Genomic DNA, 22716 nt, shown 5'->3' with positions numbered 1-22716 from the left:
GCCACAGCTCTACTTCCAGCTGTTTTGGTAGTTATTGGAGATGAAAGTCTCACAGGCTTACCTACCCCAACTAACAATCCTCAGATCTCAGCCTCCTGAGTAGCCAGGATTACAGGCATGAGTCACTGGCACCTTGCTAGCCTAAGAACTAATATTGAAGAAAAATGATATAACTCTTTTTAGGGTTGATGAGAAGAACAGAAAAAAAGCCAGACAAAAACAGAAAAGATTTGTCTCTGTCATGAAGAAATCAATGAAAAGTGATACAGAACAAAGCCAAGTGAATGTCTTCCAAAAGACCAACACTACATATAGCACTGACTGTAATAATTTGGGTATGCTTGATCTTTTCTGTTATGTGCAGGCACTTATGTTTAAAAATGCACATTTATTTGTTTATTTGAAATAGGAAAGGGGAGGGGGTAAAACAAGATGATTGGGAGGGGGTTGGGGTAGAGAAGTGGGGATAAAAACATGAGAGGGGATATCAATGTGTGAGAAGTAATGCACTTACTGCTAGACGAATATAACTGTAACCCCTCTACACATTATCCCAACAATTTCAAAGAAAAAAAAAAAGACGTGTGTCTGTGTGTCTGTGTCTTTGTCTGTTGGTCATGGGGCTTGAATTCTGGGCCTTGGCACTGTCCCTGAGCTCACATATAGTGTGTATGTGTATGTGTGCGTTTGTGTCTCAGTCCTAGGGCTTGAACTCAGGGCCTGGGCACTGTCCCTGGGCTCCTCACTTCAAGGCTACCGTCCTACCCCTTGAACCACAGTGCCACTTCCATAGTTTTTATTTTTTATTTATCTAATGTTCAGCTGATTTTTTTTGTGGGGGGGTTGGGGTTCTGTTGTGGGTCTAGAACTCAGGGCCTAGGTACTATCTGGTTTTGGCTCAACCAAAACAAAACAAAGTGGTGCTACTCCACCACTTTGAGACCTAGCACTACTTCTGGTTTACTGATGGTTAATTGGAGATAAAAATCTCATGAACTTTCCTGCCTGGATGAGTTGTGGTCAGATCTCAACCTCCTGAGTACCTAGGTTTATAGGCATGAACCGCCTGCGCCCAGCTCAACTAAGCTTTTTGATGCTTTAGAGGACAAGTAAACTTAGAGCTTTCCTCAATAATAACTAAAGTTTGTTTTGCTCAGAAATTAAGTTCACTTATTTATATCTTGGAGTATTTAAGTATATTGAAACGTAATTCTAATACATAAAAAAGTAAGAGTAGTAACTAATTAGCTTTCAATTTAAAAGTTATGAAAATATGGTTCTCTGGTTTTTTTAAAGTGATTTTTAGCAAAACCTTACCTGTAATGATTACGTCTAGAAAAAAACTGCTTCTCGCTGTAATACTGAAAATATGTGATACTGGAATAGGCAGATATTTTTAGATTGGCTCTCTGTTGTAGAACAGCATCTTGTGTTTTGTTTAAGGCAGAATCTTTCTTTTATTATTTATTTTTTGCTGGTCTAGGTGCTTGAACTCAGAGCCTGGGCGCTGTCCCTGAGCTTCTTTGTGCTCAAGGCTAGCACCCTGCCACTTGAGCCACAATGCCACTTCCAGCATTTTTGACTAGTTTATTGGTGATAAGAGTCTCATGGGGACTTTTCTGCTCAGGCTGGCTTCAAACCTCCATTCTCAGATCTCGACCTTCTGGTAGCTAGGATTACAGGTGTGAGTCACTGGCACCTGGCTAGGCAGAATCTTTCTGTGCCTTCCAGGATAGTGACCTTTGGTCCTCCTACCCTAATCTCCAGGCTGCTGTGGATACAGACATGTAGCACTATGTATTGCTGCAAAGCAGCTTACTTTCTTATGCAGTAATTTGTTGAAATCTTCATTTTCACAGACCTGAATAATAAGCACATTGAATTACCAGGAGTTCCAGAAACAAACACTGGCTATAGTAAATGTCAGAATAAACCACCATTAAAGCGCCTATATGATGTAGTAAATAGTGCTGTTCAAAATGGAGGAGGAGATGATTTATCTAAACAGGTAAGACATTACACTGATGTTTAAAGTAGTAATATGGTTCAGGAACACAACCATCACAAGTTCTGCTGAAGTATTAGTTTAGCTGACTAGTCAAAATTCAGAAACTGCAAAAGTAAAAAGCACTTTTGAGGGCTGGATGTGACTCAGATGGTAAAATGCCTGTCTAGTAAGCATGAAGCCATGAAGTCAAATTCTGGTACCTTTAAAGGGGGAGGGATTTATTTGAGGTCTCAGAAATTGCTGTTGAGGAAACAGATTCTGGTAGGTCTACATTAGTGTTCCAGAGAAATTTAGGAAGGTAAGAACAATGGTGAGCAAATGGTGGTGTTTATAAGGTAGTAAGAATGACTTTTTAAGAAAGCTATATTAGAGATGAGAACAAGACAGTAATCAATCCAAATGTGTAGGTCTGGTGAGATAACAGAATAGAACATTTACCTAGTAGGAGAAGAGCCATGGGTTTGCTAAACTTATCCCCCCCCCCCAAAAAAAAGTATATACTTAGTAAAAATGGCTATAAAACAAGGCTCCAATAACTATTATATTTTGACTCTGGCAGAATGTGATCTATTCTAAAGCTGCAGTACTACAGTCAGAGGTAACCATTTCTTTGGCAGTAGCTGAAATCCTTAAGTCCTCCTTTGAAGGGCACCTAAGTCCATTTTTAAAAACTCACTCAGCTGGTTGCTCACTCCTATAATCCTAGATACATAGGAGGCTGAAATATGAGGATCACGGGTTTTTGTTTTTGTTTTTGTTTTTTTCTCTCTTGCTACAAGTACTGGGCTTGAGCTCAGGGCCTGAGCACTGTCCATGGGCTTTCCCAAGGCTAGAGCTCTATCACTTGAGCCTCAGTACCACTTCCAGCTTTTTTCTATGGATGTGGTACCAAGGAATCGAACCCAGGTCTTCATGCATGCTAGGCAAGCACTCTACCACTAGGCCAAACTCCCGGCCCAGGCTCTTGGTTTAAAACCAGCTTTGGCAGGAAAGTTCACATTTAACTACCATCAAAGATGAAAGTGCAGCTGTGGGTCACGTGTTAGAGCAGTTGCCTTGAGCAGAGTTCAAGCTCTAGAAGCAATACAAAAAATAACAGCATGAACAACAACAAAACAAATTCAGTATTGTTTTCTTTATAATTTTCCTTAATTTTCTCACCTTTTAAGTAATTTCTGAGTAAATGTCTTGATATTTATTTCTCCTATCTACTGGAAGAAGTATAGGCAACAATAAATATTTTAGCTCTTAGAGTAAAGCTTACTTTAAATAAAATGTACTAAAAGCACTTGAAAAACCATAGTATATCAAATCAATAAAGGAATTACATGAAATAGTAGAAATCCAGATGTTGGTTCTAAAGATCAAGCTGTATCAAAACAATTTGACAAATGAATAGCTTCCACTAAGAAAATTTGTAGAACTATAGGTATCTCGGAGTTTGTACACTGGATACATGCTGTCCAAGTGCTTAAGATCATGTTCAGAGAGTAGTTGTTAAATAAGTCATTTTTTGTTTGAAGGACTTGACAGGGGACGAGTATGAAAATTTGTCTCCAAAGAAAATGAACTGTGAAGGAATAAATGAAAGGACAATTAAAAGTCAGAAGCAAGGTAATATATGTTTAATAGGTTTATAACTAGAAGGCTATATGAAATGCTATTAAATATAAACATGGTCTTATATCTAAAAGTGGTCCTAATCTAAAATGGTATTTTAATGGTTTTAAGTGCTTAGCTTTATTTTTACATAAAATGATGTGTATAGAAAATAAACTTATTGGGGATGGGAGTTTGGCCTAGTGATAGAGTACTTACTTGCCTAACATGCACAAAGACCCAGTTTCAATTCCTTGGTACCATAATCATAGAAAAAGCCAGGAGTGGTACAGTTGCTCAGTGGTAGATCTCTGGTCTTGAGAAAGCCCAAGGGCAATGCGCAGTCCCTGAGTTCAAGCCCCAGCACTGGCAAAAAAATAAAAATAAAGAAAATAAACTTATGTGTTTTATTTATGTTTTGCTGGTCCTGGGCTCCTGGGCTTGAAATATGGTTTTGGGCACTGTTACTGAACTCCTTTTGAAAAGTTCAAGGCTAGTGCTCTTGAGACCCAGTACCACTTCCAGCTCTTTTTCTTCGGTTAATTGGAATACTGTCCTGCTTGCCCTGGTTTTGAACCACGATCCTCAGATCTTAGCCTGCTGTGTAACTAAGACTACATCTCAGCCTGCTGTGTAACTAAGATTACTGGCATGTGCGACCTGTGCCTGGTTAAATTGTTACTTTAAAGGCCACACTGTTCATAAGTTTATCTTCCTAACATGGTGACTTTTTAAATAAAATTATTCATCATAAAGATATTCTTTATATGATATTAATACTGTCATTTAGTTTTGTATGAATGTGGGTTTTCAGAATGATATAAGTCCTTTATACCAAGATTGAAAGAAATATTTCCTCTGAATGCCAGTTAATGTTCAAGGCTTCAAATTGAGAAATCAGGCATGCTGGTTTCAGGCTGAACTAGCACAATTTTGTTTCATACATTACATGCCAAGTGAGGATTTAGTGATCCTAATGATTTTCTAAGTCTTCTAAATATTTTCTAAGTCTCCTCTACAGAATTGGTGTAGCCTGGGCGCTAGTGGTTCATGCATGTAATCCTAGCTACTTAAGGATGCTGAGTGTTGCCTGAGTATTGAGGATCATGATTCAATGCCAGCCCAAGCAGAAAAGTCTGTGAGGCTCTTATCGAAAATTAACCACCCTTAAGCCCCAAGTGTGGTTGTGGTAGAGCACTAGCTTTAAGCACAAAAGCTCAGAGACAGTGTCCAAGCCTTGAGATCATGCCCCATGACTGACACCACCCCCCAAAAAAAACCAAAATAGAATTAACAGATGCTTGTTTAGTGTACTCATGAATGTCTACTAACATCAAAACAAAAATGCAAATATGAAAAATCAAATTTTCACCATTAATGATTTTTTTCCTGGTCTGATTAAAAAATTAAAAATGTGTAATTATAATACAGAATATTTCAAAGAAATTTTAAAAGTTTTTTAGAAACGAAGTGTAATCCTTCAGTAGAGGGAATCAAAACAATTCTTGGACTCTTGTTAGTACAATTGTGATATGATTTGGTCATAAGTGAATAAAATTAAAGAAAGCAACTGAGCATATGGCCAGGAATGTGGCTTAGTAGTAGAGTGCTTGCTAGCATGCATGGAGCCCTGGATTTAATTCCTTAGTACCACATAAACAAAAAGCTGGAAGGAGTGCTGTAGTTCAATTAGTAGAGTGCCAGCCTAGAGCAAAAGAAGCTCAGGGGCAGTGCTCAGGCCCTGAGTCCAAGCCCCACCAGGAATGGCAAAACAAGCAAGCAAGCAAGCAAGAAAAAAACAAAACAAAAGACAAAACAGCATGTTTTAGAAAGAACAAATCATCTATTAGACAATGGTATATGGTTCAGATTTGAGGTCAATGAGAGATTTGAACATATGGAGTGCAAGGCAGAGGAGCTTGTAGACTACTATAGACTAGGATAAGTCATCAACAGAAATTCTTTGTGTCCATGTCTGTGTCTGTACTAGGGCTTGAACTTGGGGTCTGAGTGCTCTTCCTGAGCTCTTCTGCTCAAAGCTAGATCTCTACCACTTGAGCCATTGCCAGCTTTTTGTGGTTTGAGTTATGAGTTTATGGACTTTCCTCCCTAGGCTAGCTTTCAATCTCAGATCTCAGCCTCCTGAGTAGATAGGATTATAAGGGTGAGCCACCTGTACTCAGCTCCATTGAAAGATTTATATAAGGTGCAAAGAGCCACTCTCAGAAACAACTTCACAAGGATCCTAGGCCAAGCAACCAAGAAGCCAGTGGAAACTTAGAATGGAGTCGAGCACAAGACCACGTGCAAGCTATTCTTCAGCTTCAAGTGCCAGAGCTGCGGACAGCCCTGAGAGTCCTGGACCCCGCAGACATGCCGGGGGCAGCCGAGAAGGTTAATCTGGAACTCCAGCCTCTGCCTCCAACAGCTCCCTTGCTGGTGATGGTGGGAAATCTAGCGAAAGCTCTGACCAGTTCACCCTTCTTGGGACTGTTGCCTCCATCCAAACGCTGAGCAGTACCCTCCAGTCCCTTGCGGGCATTTTTGACATCTTCTCTGGCGAAGAAGTAGACCACCCTCTCTGCGAGGATTGCACTGACCATCTTTTAGAGCATCTGGACACTCAATTCTCTGAGGTGCAGCTGGATTGCCAGGCTTACAGCCGCGCCCTGGAGTCCGAGTTGCTGATGAACCAGGAGGACAGGAAGTTTCTGACCCATCAGGCTGCAGGTAGACCTATGGAACCTGAAATGGATGGAGGTGATGCTGACTCAGATGGAGGATGCCGAGCAGGCCTGGGCCCAAGCTGCAGAGGCTCTCAGGGCCTCCGAGGCTGAGGCCAAGGAGCTGCAACAGCTGGACGTGCAGTACCAGAAGGATATCTGCGTCCTGGAGGGGCAAAACCTCAAACTGACAAACCAGCTGTCCAGTTTGGAGAACCAGCTGAGGTATACCCAGGGCCAGCTGCACAAGCTGAGCACAACCAACATCTTCGAAGTCACCTTCCAGATCTGGGAGGAGGGTCCCTTGGGCATCATCAATAACTTGGCTACCTCCCCCCGGTCGCTGTGGACTGGACGGAGATCAACGCTGCCTGGGGACAGACGGTCTTGCTGCTCCTTGCCCTCGCCAATAGCATCGGACTCAAGTTTCAGAGGTACCAGCTGGTCGCCGGTGGAAACCATTCCTACCTGAAGTCGTTGACGAATGATGGCGTGACGCTGCCTTTGTTCTCTGATGGGCAGCACAATGTCTTCCCAAACAACAAATATGACCTTGCGATGATGGCTTTCCTGGATTGCATGCAACAGTTCAAGAAAGAGGCCGAGAAGGAGACGGAGTGTTTCTCCCTGCCCTACAGCATGTATCCGGAGCAGGGCACCATATGGGATGACAAGGGCAGCGGAAAGCAGTACTCTATCCAGATCCAGACCCATCTCAACACGGTGGAAGAGTGGACAGTGGCTCTCAAACTCCTGCTTGGGCCTCAGGAAAGTACAGTCAAAAGTAGCTTTGCTCTTTTCTCAAATACTGTGAAATGAAACAATTGTAATAGGAAAGCCATGCTTGTGATTCACAAGCATTAATTTTATCTAAGGGGAGCTTGGATTTGAAATCAAACACCACAGGGGGCTCAAGAAAGTATTTTCCCGTGGAGCTGTGGCTCAACTGGTAGGCCGCTAGCTTTGAGCAAACAAACAACAAAACGAACCAAAATGTATTTTCTGGAGCAAAAAAAAAAAAAAAAAGATTTATATAAGTGATTATACAATGTTTAGAACTCAGAGGGCACCGATGTGAATAGACCTGTGCTTTAGGAAGATAGGATATAATGAAATTTGTGTTGAAAAGTAGCATATTTTGTGAAAATATGTGTACTTAGGTTTTATTATATCTAATTTGTCTTTGATTTTGTCTTATGAAATTTAAGGGAGAACTGAAGAATCAAATATACCTATTGATATTCTAACCTCAAGAGAACAGTTCTCAGATGATGAAAGAATGGCTGTCCGGTGTAAAGAAGCTTGTATTTTATTAACACCACTTAACGCTAAAAATGTAATAGAAAGAAGATGCAAGGAATATAATCTGTCTTTTGACACTATTAAATCAGTAACAGAGTTTAAAGTACCAAAACATCAAGAAAATGATTCAGAATTAAATGGAACTGTAAGTCGTGTTATTAAGTCCACAGGGATGGGGACTTCAGAAAATACATTTGAATGTAGTGTAGGTTGTACAAGTATGAGCAAGAAAGATTGCAGTGTGGATCATTTACCCACTGTCAACCAGAAAATGATAATGCCGGCCTCTAAAGACGAAGTAGTCACTAGTGACATTAAGAGAAATACCGGATTGGTATCAAAACTGAAGAATATTGAAAACCAAATACCTGTGTTGTCATCTGGTTATCAACCTTCATCAGATTTGTCCAGTGAAGAAAGTGAAACAGAAAAAGAGATTAGAAGGAAAGCTCAAATTAAAACTAGAGAAACCAACACCAGAGACACAGCTGTTCACCCAAGAAGAAACACAAAAGCCATCACAAAGGATATCTTACTGATTTCAGAATGTGAAACTGAGGAAAGTGAAATTAAATTTCATATCAACAGGAAGGAATCTAGGACTTCTGCTAAAGAAACACTTCCAAAATTTAGTGGTAGCAACAAGCTATCCCTAAAATGTTTTCCAGGTTCAGTTCATGATGAAGAGTGGAGTGAGAAGGAATTGCAGAGACTTCATTGGTAAGTACTTATATTTGACTCTAGAATTATCTATAGAGTGGATATATAATAGAGGACAAAAACAATGACTAATCATTATCAATAGATACAGTGATGTAAATAGGGAGACTTTTCCAAGAGTGGGGTGATTCTTTGTGTCTGCTGCTGCCAATAAATTGGTCTGATAGGAATTTAATTTGGCTATATAGACTTAACAAACAGTTTGAGTAGTGTGGTCATACAGAAACCAGAGCATGATTTGAGTGATGAAGACTGAATAGGAGGGTATAAAGATGAAGTTTGGTGGACACCCACAAGGGAATTGGTTAAAGGTGAGGAATGGACAAGAGTAATCAAAGGAAGTGTGAGATACAGGGACATGTTTTGTTATTTATATGCTTACTGGTAAGGTAATGTAGATGCCAGAGTATGCTGATCTAGTAGAAAAGTATTGATAAAAGAATGACTCAAATATTTAACACTTACATTTATTTCCATTCTGTAGGTGCCCTTCTAACATTAGGAATTATTTTTGTTTTACTTTTCCCTTCCCTTCCTTGCTTTCCTTTTATTCCTCCTGCCGTGTGTGTGTGTGTGTGTGTGTGTGTGTGTGTGTGTGTGTGTGAAAAGTAAGTAGCCTAGGCCTTTTCAATGCTGGGATTACAGGTATGCACTGTGACACTTGGGTTCAAGTCACCTTGGCTCAGTATTATGGCTTGAACTCAGGAACTCAAATTCTTCCTCATTTTTTTCTGCTTATATCTAACAGTCTACTACTTGAGCCACATAAGCCACACATTCATTTCTGGCCTTTTGCTGGTTGAGACAAAGGTCTTAAGAATTTGTCAGCCTAAGCTGCTTTCAACTCAAGATTTTACCCTCCTGAATAGCTAGGATTATAAGCTTGAGTCAGTGGTTCCCAGAAAATCTCGTTGTGTTTGTTTTTGATGGTGCTTTGATTTGAACTCAGGGCCTTATGCTTGCTTGGCAGGTGCTCTACCACTTGAGCCAGCCACTTTTTTTTACCTCTTTCTTCAAATCTACTATCTTCTTAAAAGTATTTCTGTGGTGTTCTACTTGTTCAGTTTCTTAAATGTCTATCTACCTTATTTTCAAGCAGAGAATGTAATCTTACTCCCCAAAGTTACAGTTGTCTGCTTTCTTGCTCTAATTACCTTAGTGATCTTTTGTCCTCCTCACTTTCCCCTTTGTACAGTAGTAAAATTCTTTGAGCCCTAAATCTCATTGACTCAGTGCTTCAGGTTCTTCCTTATTTGAATTTTTTGTTTTAAACTGATTTTGTTCTTTCATAGTGCTTTTGCATCTCTTCCAAAACACAAACCTGGTTTCTGGACAGAGGTAGCTATGGCAGTAGGTTCTCGAACTGCTAAGGAATGCCAAAGGAAATACATGGAAGATCCCCGAGGCAAAGGATCCAGGAAACATGTTACTAAGAAAAAGCAGGCCAATTCCAAAGACCACAATGGTAACCACTGTAACAAACACTATTATCTGAGAACTCAGTGCAGGGTTCTAATCACTAAGAATAGGTAACATTTACCCATCAATCTTGTTATTGTCTTTTCTCAAAATAGTAGGAAGGACTTAGAGATCTGTATCTTAGAAAATTTTAAATAGAATGCAGAGACCTCATAGTAAGAATTGTGTGAAGGTCTAATTTTCCTTGAGACCACTTAGTTGGGGCCCCCTATGAAAAAACAAATTTAGTTTTCATTGGCCCAACGTTTCTGCCAGAGACATCTGATCAATAAACTTTAGAGTACCCAAAATCTCTACTATAATTCACTGATATTTATATTTTGGCACAATCAATAAATTGGACATTTGGTAGTACAAGTGTGGGAAATAGCCTTTGTAATCTCACTTTACTAGTATGACCAAGTTTCTCCATGAGTATCATGTATGCTAATTACATTACAATGTCGAATCATTTGTTATATAAAAATATTTAAGGGCCAGGTGTGTGGCTTAGTGGTAGAGTGATTGCCTAGCACACACAAAGCCCTGGGTTGGATTCCTAGGATTTTACCACATACACAGAAAAAAGCCGGAAGTGGTGCAGTGTTTCATAAAGTGCTGCCTTGAGAAAGCCCAAGGATAGTGCCCATGCCCTGAGTTCAAGCCTTAGAACTGGAAAAAAGAAAAAGTTGAAAGTATTTTTTTCCCCTGTTGATATATGGCTTGAACTCAGAACCTCATGCTCTCTGAGCTCTTGATCAGGCTACCATTTGAGCCATTCTTCCAGTGAAACAATTTGCTGCTGAAGATGAAGTTTTGGGCTTTTCTAAGATCCTCTGATTTCAGCCTCCTGACTATTAAAGACATGAAGAGATTCTTACTTTATGAATTGGTTAAAGTAAATGGCCAAATCCATATTAAAACTGTCTTGAGACTGGCACAGTGGCTTGCTCCTTCAATACTAGATACTCAGACTCAGGAAGCTGGTATCTGAGGATCCTTCTGTTCATTACAAAGGTTTAAGTCAGGGCAGTTGGCTAATTTGAAAAAAACTCTTATTTCTAATTGACCAGCAAAACGTCAGAGTAGAGGCTGTGATCCTCATTACTCAGGAGGCTGAGATCTGAGGCATGGTTCAAAGCCAGTTTGGACAGGAAAATGAATTAACGACCAGAAAACCAGAGTGGGAGTTATGTCTCAAAGTAGTATACTGTAAGCTCTAGTAAAGTAAAGCTCAGAGACAGCACTCAGCCCCTGAGTTCAAGCCCTATGACTGACGGAAAAATGGTCAGCGTGAGCTGTAGTTCAAGTGGTATAGAGCGTCAGCCTTTAGCAAAAATGCAAATAAGCAGCAAGAGCATGAGGCCCTCAATTCAGATTGTAAAACTGGCACCAAAAAAAGAATGTCTTGACTTATTAAGGTCAGAGAAGCAATGCGGATAAAAAGCCAAATGTCCAGATAACTGCCAAAGTGGGAACTCTTCAACGGAAGCGACAAATGAGGGATTTTCTGGAACATTTGCCACAAGATGACCATGAAGATTTTTTCACTGCAACTCCTTTGCAGAATCAAAGAGTACTGGTAAGAGTCTCAAATGCATGAAACCATTGTTTTCTTTTATCTGTACTGATTTCCATCTTTCATTTCTCCAATTCTTCTCTGACAGTAATTCTATCCATGAGAGTTCATCCTCTTATGGGAAAACCAAAAAAATCTCTGCAAGAAAAATCTTTACAGCAAAAATGTCCACAATATTTCTTGTAAACAGTGAAGTACAGTACACATATTGAGAGCATATTAAAGACTTTCTAGATTGTAAATATTAGATTGAAGTTTCATACAAATTGGAGATTGTGGCAATTTTGTATTTAAATTTATTGTATGCCAGACTCGGGTAATTTTTTCAACTAACAGTTTCTTGGTATTGGCATCAAATCATGTTCAGTTTATGAAGACTATCCAGTATAGAATTTGGTAGCATGACCTTTCTTCTTTGTGCTTCACAACAGGGGAAAATATTTTAAGATAGTCATATGTGGCCATTTATGTTTACTTCACAGTGTCATGACCTTCAGGGTTGTATCCTTTACCTTACTGCACCATCATTTAATACTCCCAGGTCTATGTTTGGGATTAAATACACTAGCAATAAGATTAAAAGCTTTTAAGAACTAGAAAGACAAGCTAGGGATGGTGGTACATACCTTATCCCAAGATTAAGAAACCAAGATGCTCAGGAGGACTACAGGCTCACCAAGATTGCATCAGAAAATTCAAAATAAGAGAGAAAAGACAAAAAAAACATCTTATTTTTAAAAATTTTGTGACAAAATCAATCTTTTATTAGCACAGGCATCCTCAAACTCTTATCTTTAAGCCTTGGCCTCTTGAGTGTTGGGATAATAGGCATTAGCCACGCCTGGCTATTTTACCATAAAAGAAAGTACTACTTTGTGTATGCAGTTGTGTATGTGTTCTAATAAAACTACATACAAATAGAAGGAGGGTGAGGTTTGTGCCATTGCTTCTGCTCCTTGGAGCAGTGTGATGGGCTCTGGACATCTGGTGGTATAGTCAGAAGGGTGACATTGAGAGGCAGGCAGTCTTAATGAGAAGAATCTAATACTGACCTAACCAGTTTGCTTTTATTGTGTTAACACCTGAGTTTAGCACACTAGGTTAAATCTAGCCCCTTTACCTATTTATAAAAGCAAATTTATTAAAACACATCTGTGCCCATTTATTTGCATATAGCTGAAGAGCTAGCCCTCTACCACATGAGTGACAGCGCCACTTCTGGTTTTATGGTGATTAGCTGGAGATACCTGCGATCCTCAGGTCTCAGCCTCCTGAGTAGCTAGGATTATAGGTATAAGCCCTGGTACCTGGTTCTATTGCAACTTTCTTGCTGCAATGACAAGTTGAACAACTGGGACAGGGACTGGATTAACTCTACAAAAACAATTCTTTGCTTTTGATCTATGACTCTTCAGAAATGGCTTTTATTGTCTCCATGTGGACAAGACAAATTAGTTTCATAATCTATTACTGTTTTTAATTATATAATTTCAAAAACTTAAGGAAAATAATTTAACCTACCAGAAAACATTTTGTGGTAATGAGAAAAGTTATTTTAATGAGTGCCTCATGAAAGAATTTGTTTTATAGTTGCCCAGTTTTAAGTACAGTCAAGATGATGATTCTCTCCCATGTATGGACAAAAATCCTACAACTCCATCATCAGTTATCTTTCCACTGGCAAAAACTCCTCAGTGTCAACATGTCAGTCCTGGTATGTTGACTTCCATAAAAAGGTAAATATGCATGTGATGTTCCCTTTATATGTCAACTTAGTAAGGAATTTTCAACGTTTTATGAATTGGTAAATAACAGTTGTAGTAAAGGGGGAAAAAAAAGACTAGTTGTTAAAAGTTAGGATGAACAAGCTTAGCATGTCAGATATTCAAGAGATGGAACCGGGAGAGAACTTACATTTTATAATTAGGATAAATTGAAAATGACGTTTTTTTGTTGTTGTTGGTTCCCTCCTCTCCCCGCCAGTCCGGGGGCTTGAGCTCAGGGCCTGGGCTCTACCACTTGAGCCAGCACCATTTTATGTGTGTGTGTACACAAAAAAATCAAACCCAGGGCCTCATGCATGCCAGGCAAGTACTCTACCACCAGGCCATGCTTCTGGCCAAAGTGGATTTTTTATTTTTTTTTTATTTTTATTTTTTTTTGCCAGGCCTCGGCTTGAGCTCAGGGTCTGAGCACTGTCCTTGGACTTTCTCAAGGCTAGAGCTCTACCACTTGAACATCAGCACCACTTTCGGCTTTTTTCTATGTATGTGGTACCGAGGAATTGAACCCGGGTCTTTGTGCATACCAGGCAAGCACTCTACCACTAGGCCAAACTCCCGGCCCAGTGGATTGTTTTTACATGTAAAAAATTAAAGCATGATGCAGATGAATGGATACAGAAAATGTATATATATACAGTGGAATTGTACATAGCTAACAGACAAGATAAAATAATGGCATTTGTAGGGAAGTGAATGAATCTAGAGCAAATCATGTTGAGTGAGACAAGTCAAGACCAAAGGAACAAAAGGCGCATGGTATCCTTGATATGTGGCTATTAGATCCAAACAGTATAAGAGCAAAGACTCAAAAGTTGCAAACCTAAGGCTATGGACATGGTACTGGAAATATAAAAACAACTACATAGACATAAAAACTTATGACTCTATAGACATGTTTTATTATATAGATTAATATGTATCAATGACATACAAACCCTCAGCCTAATTTTGAGTATATTCTAAAAATCTTCAGTGCCAGTGATTATATATGGAGGTTCCCTTCTTCAATACTTGTTTAACACATCATTTGAAATATGATGGAAAAAATCAATGTTAATAAATTCTTTAATAAAAAAATTAAAGCATGAGCAAAATACACTTTGGAGAAATACAATCTTTAATTAAAGTGTTTCTGATGGTTGCTAAACCCACAAATCACTAAAGAGATGAGTAGTTTTATATGTTTTACATGGTACTAACCGCCAAAAAATTATTGAAGGACAAATAATCTGAGAAAATAATATAATGCAATTTACCACAGATAAATGTTAACTTCTCTGGTAAATTTACCACTTCTGCAAATTAAAAAGAAAATAAGAGGTCTCTTTTATGCACTGTTGGTATTTACTAACATTATAAACCCATACCCTTTGACCCAGCATCCTGCTCCTAGAATTATGAATATCCACCCAATTCATCCTAATATGATGGCACAGTTCCAATGTCTAGTTCTTAAATTCTATAGAAATAAAAAGTGGTGAGTTTATTACTGTATGATGAAAAGTCCAATATGTAGTTAGGGAAAAGTACTCTTTGTGTACATAGGACATAATGATGTATGTCTAACAATTGAGACAGGGTCTTGCAACATAGTGCAGGCTGGAGTGAACTTACTCTGTAGTCCAGGTTGGCCTTGCATTCTTAGTTCTCTTGACTTAGGTTCCAATTGCTGGGATTACAGGCCTGGCTGTGTATATTTATATGGATGTGCATATACTTAGTAGACTTTGTTATATATTTCTGAAAAGATATGTAAGTTGAAAAACTGATGATACTTAGGTAGAGGAACTAAGATACCTAATGGTGAATGACAGGACGACTTGAATTTTGAACGAAATGATTTGAATATAAAAAAACTTAAAGAGTGAAACCTTATATGGCTCTTGTTTCTATATCTTGGAGGTCCTTTCATTTAGCCTCATCCTATATGGCCTTATGTATTTAGGTTTTCCCTTATTATAAACAAGAGCCATATAAGGTGTGACTTGTTCTTAATGTACTGTTATTTCTCATCTTACCTTGTTATCTGATATATTGTATATATGTTTATTTGTTTATTTGAAATAAGATAGGGAAAGGGGAAAACAAGATGAGGGGAGGGGTGGGGGAGGGAAATGGGGACAAAAACATGAGAAGGGGTAGCAATGATTGTTAAGGAATGAACCTTCTATCTGGTGAATATAATGTAACCCGTCTATTAACTACAATAAGAAATTAAAAAAGTATCACTGAAATACCAAAAAAAAAGAAAAAATGAGAGTAGTCAACAGTCAAATTTCTATCAGAGAAAAGACAAAGCAGAGGAGTAAGGCCTGAAAATGAGCTATTCTACTTGGCAACTCAGAGAGGTCAGTGCTGATGAGAGTAGTTGGTGGAAGGTGAGAGGCAGAAACCAAAAAATGTCAGGAAGAAACTAGTATTCTTACAGAGGTTAGTGAGATTTTAATTTGTATTCAGGTGGAAGTACAGATTACAATTTTGGGTAAAGTTTGTGGTAAAAAACTTTGGTCAAATCATTGAAAGCTTTAAAATATGATTTTCTCAGTAAAAAATTTAGGGGATCAGGAGTTTGGCTTGTAGCATGTATGTCAGCCAGGGTTCGACTCCTTGGTACCACATGCACAGAAAAATCAGGAAGTGGTACTGTGGCTTAGGTGGTAGAGCTCTAGCCTTGAGAAAGCTCAAGGACAATGTTTAGGCCTTGAGTTCAAGCATCAGGACTGGCAAAAAAAAAAAAAGTTTAGACAAGTATGTAGGACCAAAGATATCATGAAAAATAGGACTAGAAATAGGAAAATACCCTCAGAGTCCAAAAGTAAGGTACTTTTTTTCTATCAGAGAAATATGTAACTTTGAGTCCTGTTGTCATGCATTCCTCTAATCCCAGCACTGGACAGAGAAGGAACAAATTAACAAGGCAAGGTACTTATTCCTGAACAGCTGGCTAGGCCTGTCAACTTGTTAGCAACTTCATAACAACTGGCTAGTTGATTCATGTGCTATATAGCAGTGTTTGTGATTCAGATAAACATCTGAATACAGTCACAAATTATATTTATCCATGTCAGTAAGGAGAAAAGATTCTGTGTGATGAACAGTAAGCAAGAAAATTCTTAAAATACTCTGATATCCTTTATAGTGTTATGATGAAAATAACATCATTGACTGATTGGGCCAGGTACTGGTGGTCATGCTTATAATTCTAGCTACTTGATGTTGAAATATGATGATTAATAAGACAGCTCAGCCAGTAAAGTTCAAAAGATTCCACTCCAATTTACTTTGTAAAGATTTAAATAAAGTAGGATTTAGATTTTTGTCAATTGCTATTCAACTTACAGATACAAGTATGAGATAGCCAGGTTCATGTCTGTGATCCTAGCTACTTAGAAGACAGTCCTGGAGAACAGAGCTTTGAAGCCAGCCTAAGCAACACAAGTCTAAGAAACCAAATCTCCTTTAACCAGCAAAAGCTTCACCAGCCATGAGCAAGCAAGCAAAGCTAGACCAAGCTAAGCAGAGTTCAAGCTCAGGTACTGGTGAAAAGGTAAAGAAATACAAGTCTGACAGTTTAATGTTTTGAACATTGTTTCCTATTCAAACAGGGATGATTGTGATAGATATGTTTTTCATATGCAAAAAACTCATGGAGGTCATGGTGGCATTGTCTGGGACAAAGTTAGGAGAAAACCAGTAAGTATTTTTATTCTTACGTAACTAGTGCTTTTGTTAAACAAACCTACTAGTCCCTGCTCTGCAGGTACTTAAAGCCTAATGTGGGTAAAGAGTTGATCAATATGCATAGAAACTCTGAAGGATTGTGGTGGCTGAGGACATTGAGTCAAGTAAAGTTAGTGTGGAAGGAACTTCGAGAAGGATAATGGGGATGAGATGAGGAAGAGAATATTCTTACCCACTGAAAATACTTTTTCATACTATATATGGCCCTATCTTTTTTTCTCTACATACTTGTAACATTTATCTTGCAAGCTGGCCAGGGTATATATAATTTTTCAGGTAGTCACTAAAGTTTTGGGATTGTATAATCTTATGTATTAGGGTTCAGTTATACATGAGAAGTATCTCTGGGAACTCAGTTCTTAAAAAGATGGTGTATGTGTACTCCATGATTTGAGCTAACCAAGCATCATCTCCGGAATACTTGAAATTCTCTTTTTCTGTTTCATTCCTTAATGAGAATGAAATTTTGGTTTCCTACAGAGGAACTGGAGTTAATATAGTAAGCAAGTTTATTAAGGTAAAAAGCAATTAATGTAGTAAGAATACAAAAATTAAGTTTCTAGTTTCTGCTTTGCAATCCAGTAAGCAATATTTCTCAAACCTTAATACATGTAAGAGTTATCAGTGTATCTTATTAAAGCCCCAAACTCTGATGCAGTAAATATGAAATTCTGTAAACCTAATAGCCCCGTTATGTCTCTACTACAAATTCTAATGCACAGCAAGATTAATAATACACAATTTTTTTCTCCACAAAGTGAGGGGAGGTTGATATGGATGGTAAGGGGTCTTTCTTAGGAAATTTTTTCTTGTTTCTTGGATCATCTTGGTTCTGGGTTTTTGTTTTCCTTAGTGTAGATTTTAATTTGAGCAGTCTAATCTGTGTTCGTGATTTTGCCAGTGCTTTCATAGCCTATTGTATTTTTGTAAAGAAATGTAGCTTTGGGCGGTAATATTTAGCTGTTAATATGAACTCTTTTTGTAGGTTGAAAATGATTTCTCAACTGAACTACCAAGAAAAACTTCCTTTAACAAAGGTAATATATTTATTTTGTAGCTTCCTTCTCTTTCAAAGCAATCAGTTTATCTGCATAGCATTAAAATTAACTGGACCCAGTTCCTTGAAGTTTGAAATTACTTGGGAATTAATATTTTCTATTCAACTTCTTAACAGGTTTAGGAGAAAACTTTAGTATTGGAAAACTATTATTTAATAATATGGAATCTTCAGATGAAGAAGAAAAAGATTATTATTTCTCAAACTGTGATTTGTAGCAAAAACGAGAAAACAGGATTTCCAGGATTTTTACCATGAAGCTGATAGCAGTATGCAAATTTTCATGTTTGAATTCAAAGTAAAATAGATATTCTTCATTGCTCAGTTTACCAGCAATGAAAGGAAAACTTTTCCTTGTAGATACTTGTAAATTTTGTTTTTTGTACTATTAAAATAGTTGTCTCTTATGAGCGTCTATGTCTGTTTACTTTAACAAAGTCATGTCCTGAGTACATTGTGTTTGCAAGAATATGTGCTACTGCTCAGGGGAAGGTAGAAGGATGGAAGAGGTTAGGTTAGTGGCTATTGGAAACTTTTCACATTTACTACCACTTAATATTACAAACTATATCATTGACGTAATGTTTAAGTTACATATTGTTGAAACTATTTAACATGCTTCTCCCTTGTGTTTTAAATCTTATGATTGAGCTATGAAACCTATGTACATTTACTGCTTTTTCCCATTATCTCATTAGCTAAACCGAGGAAATGTATCATATGGCATTCTGCAACCTAACATACACACATGCAGCAGAAATTTAAAGATTAGGCTACATTAGAGAAACTTTTAATCACTCTAAGGAGTCAATTGTATGTCATTGTAAACATTATCTTTTCACTGAAAGCTGTTAGAGCTCATTCTGTGATTGATTTTAAATGTAAATTCTTTCCCTTCTGGTTACTGTAGACTTTCACCTGTCCTTTCAATTACAATAATTTTAAATAAAGCTAGTTTGCTTTTATAGTATTTGTTTCTGGGCTTTTTTTAAGACATGCATTTTGTTTTGATCCTATTTAAGTTAACTGAGAAAATGCTGTACTTTCATTAGAAAAATAACACTTTCTTAAAAATGGAGTCAGTAATAACAGTTGTTTAATTACAGGATTTATAGCAAGGAGATTTGAAAAGAACAGTTCAATTGGACTAAGAGCCTCCTTTAGCCACCAATACTATTCCTGATAGCGATAGGATAGGCACAGAAGCCATGGTTAAGCTACAGTGACCCTTAAAAATACTATTGTTTACCTTGGGTTGCCAATGTTGTTTGGCATATTTCCTGAGGTTACTGGATAGTATTTTAAAAGTTTAAAAAGTCTGATATTTTGAAATGCTATGGATTTGACACAAACCATTCATTGCTCACATCCTTGTGTCCAGTCAGGAAAACAGTGTCCTTGTTCTGTTATAGGTTGTATGCCACCAACCAGTACAGGGAATTGTGAGGTTGTAGAGGGATCATATTCTTAGAGCACCAACAGAATCTCATCTCACTCTTTCCCTCCCACCAGTCAAGGGCTAAATGAAGAACAGGTGGCAAGCAGCACATTGGTGCCACTAAAAAATGACTCTTCCCTTTTTCTCATCATTGCAAAAAAGGAGAAAGGGCCGGGAGCTTGGCCTTGAGGTAGAGTGCTTGCCTAGCATGCACGAAGATCCGGGTTTGATTCCTCAGTACCACATCCATAGAAAAAAGCCGGAAGTGGGGGTGAGGCTCAAGTGGTAGATCTCTAGTTTTGAGAAAGTCCAAGGACAGTGCTCAGACCCAGGACTGGCAAAAACAAATCACTTTTGTCATAAGAAGGAAAAAGAAAATTTAAATTAGATAGATTCTGAGTTATTGCCAGGTCTAAGGCTTTTGGCTGTGAATGATCCAGCCGTGCTACAGTAAGTATAACAGAAATGACGGAGTGACAGGAAAGGAAAAAAGCAGCAGGAGAAAGAGCAGCAATCATGGATGCTACTGGGCCCTACTAATAACAAAGCAATACGTTAATCTTGGAAAATTCACAAAATGCCTCTTGCCATTTATTTATTTATTTATTTATTTATTTGCCAGTCCCGGGCTTGAGCTCAGGGCCTGAGCACTGTCCTTGGACTTTCTCAAGGCTAGAGCTCTACCACTTGAGCCTCAGCACCACTTCTGGCTTTTTTCTATGTATGTGGTACCGAGGAATCGAACCCGGGTCTCATGCATGCTAGGCAAGCACTTTAACCACTAGGCCAAACTCCCGGCCCTATTTTACCCTTAATAGTACTCTTAACTGAACTTTGATTTCAAGTAAAAGATGAGTAATTAGCCAAAATGATTCAACATTGGATGTTTCCTTTTAATTTATATAAATAACACAATATAAGATTGTTAAGTGATAAACTCTTATTTACATATTTTAGTCCAGTACTCACAAACCACAATAATGATGACTGAAGTGCATTTTGTATTGTGAACGTTCTCTGATAAGCATATCTTGAGCAGTCTAATCACACATCCGATTTTATTCTATCTTGGTTAAGATCCTTTGGTAACATTTGCATGTCGAATACATAGTGAATGTATCTATAGATCTCCTCGGCTTTTTGATGAGTTACTTGTGCACACGTGGAGATTTCTTGGGGTGAGCTGAAAAGTACATCAGACAAAGAAAAACATTTTGTTTTTATGAAACTATTCTTACCCTAAGCAATAACAATGTAATAGCTTCTAAGAAAAACGTAGTTTTTTGTCTTTAGCATTAATTCCAATAAGATCAAAATTTTTTTCTTTTAAGAGCATATTCAACAAGGATTTCAACATCTCCAGTGGACTAAATATCTATCCTCTCCAAATCTTAGAACTCTACAAATGTGATGGGGTTATGGGATGAATGTGGTTTGTTCTCTCCTCCCCTCAAAGAACCTTCACATAGGGCCTGGCAGTTTGGCCTAGTGGTTAAAGTGCTTGCCTAGCATGCATGAAGACCCGGGTTCGATTCCCCAGTACCACATATAGAAAAAAAAGCCAGAAGTGGTGCTGAGGCTCAAGTGGTAGAGCTCTATCTAGCCTTGAGAAAGTCCAAGGACAGTGCTCAGGCCCTGAGCTCAAGCCCAGGACTGGTAAAAAAAAAAAAAAAAAAAAAAAAAGAACCTTCACATGAAGGGAACCCATTCCCTAGATGGCCAGATTGGAAAATGATTTGTTGGACTTTTCAGAAGTTAGACCTGATCGGAAGTCCTGAGCCCAAGTGTGGCTAAAGAGATTACAGATCACCCAGAACCATCCACCTCTATAACTACCTCAAAATTAACCACTTACTCCTGTAAGTGCTCCCACAGGAGAGAGGGTGTACCCCTTGATCCTAGCTATGCCATTTTCAGCTGTTTGGTAAGCCTCTTTAAGAGGAAGCTATGCCAGGCATTTCATTACTGTGATGCCCAGTGTTGGTGGATAATGGCAGGAGGATCAAGAGTTTGAAGCCAGCCTAAAGTGCAGTTGGCAGGACACCTAGACTACATAGGAAGAAAGTCTCAGTGCTAGGGGACAGGGTAAGACTCAATGTGATATTTGAAGGAGGGGCCTTTGGGAAGTAAGTAGATACTAAAAGTGACATTCTCAGTGTCTTTATGAGGTTCTAGGTAGCTCTGTTTATGTCATAGGCCACAGGAGCACACCGTAGAGTGGGCCCATACAAGGGCCTGTCAAACCCAACCATACTGGCACCCTTAACTCAAGCTCTAGTCTGCATAGTTGTGAGACATTTTCATTGTTTTGTCTGCTATCCAGCTTATGATAATTTGTTATGGCAGCCAGAACTGGCAGCTGATGTGTCTTTAACAAGCGAGTAAAATTCCCAATTGGAATGTTTTTTCTAGTTGCAGACCTGAATGGCTCAGAAAGAAATGCTCATATGCAAGGTCAAATGTAAGTGCTACTTATTGTCTGTCTCTCTCAGAGAGCTCTTGTAACTTGAAGGTAGTACCTGGTCCTTTTTCCTATTATGTCCTCAGCTTCATAGTGGACAGAGGGTAATACATGACAAATCTTTATTATTATTATTGCAGTAATAGAGTTTGAACTCAAGGCCTTGCCCTTCCTAGGCAGGTATTCTACCACTTGAACCATATCTCCAGCCCCATGCAATAAATCTTTAGTTAATAACTGACATTATACTATTTTTTAAATTCTGGAATTTTACCGAAGGCATATGAGTAATTTTAAGATATAAGCATTTTAAGGTAAAATAGACATACCTGTTGGCCATCTTTTTCACAGATGAAAACTGGTGGCACATATTTAATGCAGTTACATAACTTATATTGGGAATACTTAAATAAAACTGAAGTGCATCACTTTTTTTATTCACTGCTGGGACATGAATACCAACATTCTTTCTCTCTTCCACCGAAGAAAGTTCCTTTAGTAAATGTGCAGTTTCTTCTTGGCCACAGCTGAAAAGAATTCGGATTCCGGCACCAACTAAGGCAGTTAGCAGACTGTCATAGCTCTTTGTTCTTCTAAACATCCTTGATGTGTCTCCTATGCATTGTATAATTAGGAAAGAGAATTTTAGTGAAGTTTAGTGAAGATGCATGCCTATTTTATTTGTCAGTCATGGGGTTTGAACTTGGCCTGAGTGCTGTCCCTGAGCTGTTCAGTTCTCGGCTAGTGCTCTACCAGTTTGCGCCACAGTGCCACTTCTCATTTTCTGGTGGACAACTGGATGTGAGTCTCATGGACTTTCCTGCCCAGACTGGCTTTGAACCAAAT

At 38.4% G+C, this 22716-nt stretch overlaps 2 protein-coding genes and 1 pseudogene across 2 annotated transcripts in view; 2 read left to right on the top strand and 1 right to left on the bottom strand.

Annotated features, from left to right (window-relative positions):
- Positions 1–18916, top strand: part of Mis18bp1 (MIS18 binding protein 1) — a 32818-nt gene extending 13902 nt beyond the window's left edge. The window contains exons 8-17 of the mRNA XM_090345036.1: positions 184–335; positions 1860–2008; positions 3532–3622; positions 7539–8352; positions 9645–9817; positions 11232–11392; positions 12980–13125; positions 16779–16866; positions 17900–17951; positions 18089–18916. Of these exons, the coding sequence (XP_090201162.1) occupies positions 184–335; positions 1860–2008; positions 3532–3622; positions 7539–8352; positions 9645–9817; positions 11232–11392; positions 12980–13125; positions 16779–16866; positions 17900–17951; positions 18089–18189 (1927 nt within the window). The 3' untranslated portion in view covers positions 18190–18916. The remainder of the gene's footprint in view (positions 1–183; positions 336–1859; positions 2009–3531; positions 3623–7538; positions 8353–9644; positions 9818–11231; positions 11393–12979; positions 13126–16778; positions 16867–17899; positions 17952–18088) is intronic.
- LOC150055089 (beclin-2 pseudogene) lies at positions 5890–7532 on the top strand (annotated as a pseudogene).
- A 1349-nt stretch (positions 18917–20265) lies between the features above and the next one.
- The window catches only part of Fancm (FA complementation group M), a 49153-nt gene continuing 46702 nt past the window's right edge, over positions 20266–22716 (bottom strand). The window contains exons 23-24 of the mRNA XM_090345035.1: positions 22200–22485; positions 20266–20592 (exon numbers count right to left, since the gene is read on the bottom strand). Coding sequence (XP_090201161.1) covers positions 20454–20592; positions 22200–22485 — 425 coding nt within the window. The 3' untranslated portion in view covers positions 20266–20453. The remainder of the gene's footprint in view (positions 20593–22199; positions 22486–22716) is intronic.

Source organism: Megascapheus bottae, chromosome 14 (assembly GCF_031878675.1).
Source record: "Megascapheus bottae isolate mThoBot1 chromosome 14, mThoBot2.hap1, whole genome shotgun sequence".
NCBI lineage: Eukaryota > Metazoa > Chordata > Mammalia > Rodentia > Geomyidae > Megascapheus > Megascapheus bottae.
This window is presented reverse-complemented; position numbering and strand designations above follow the sequence as displayed.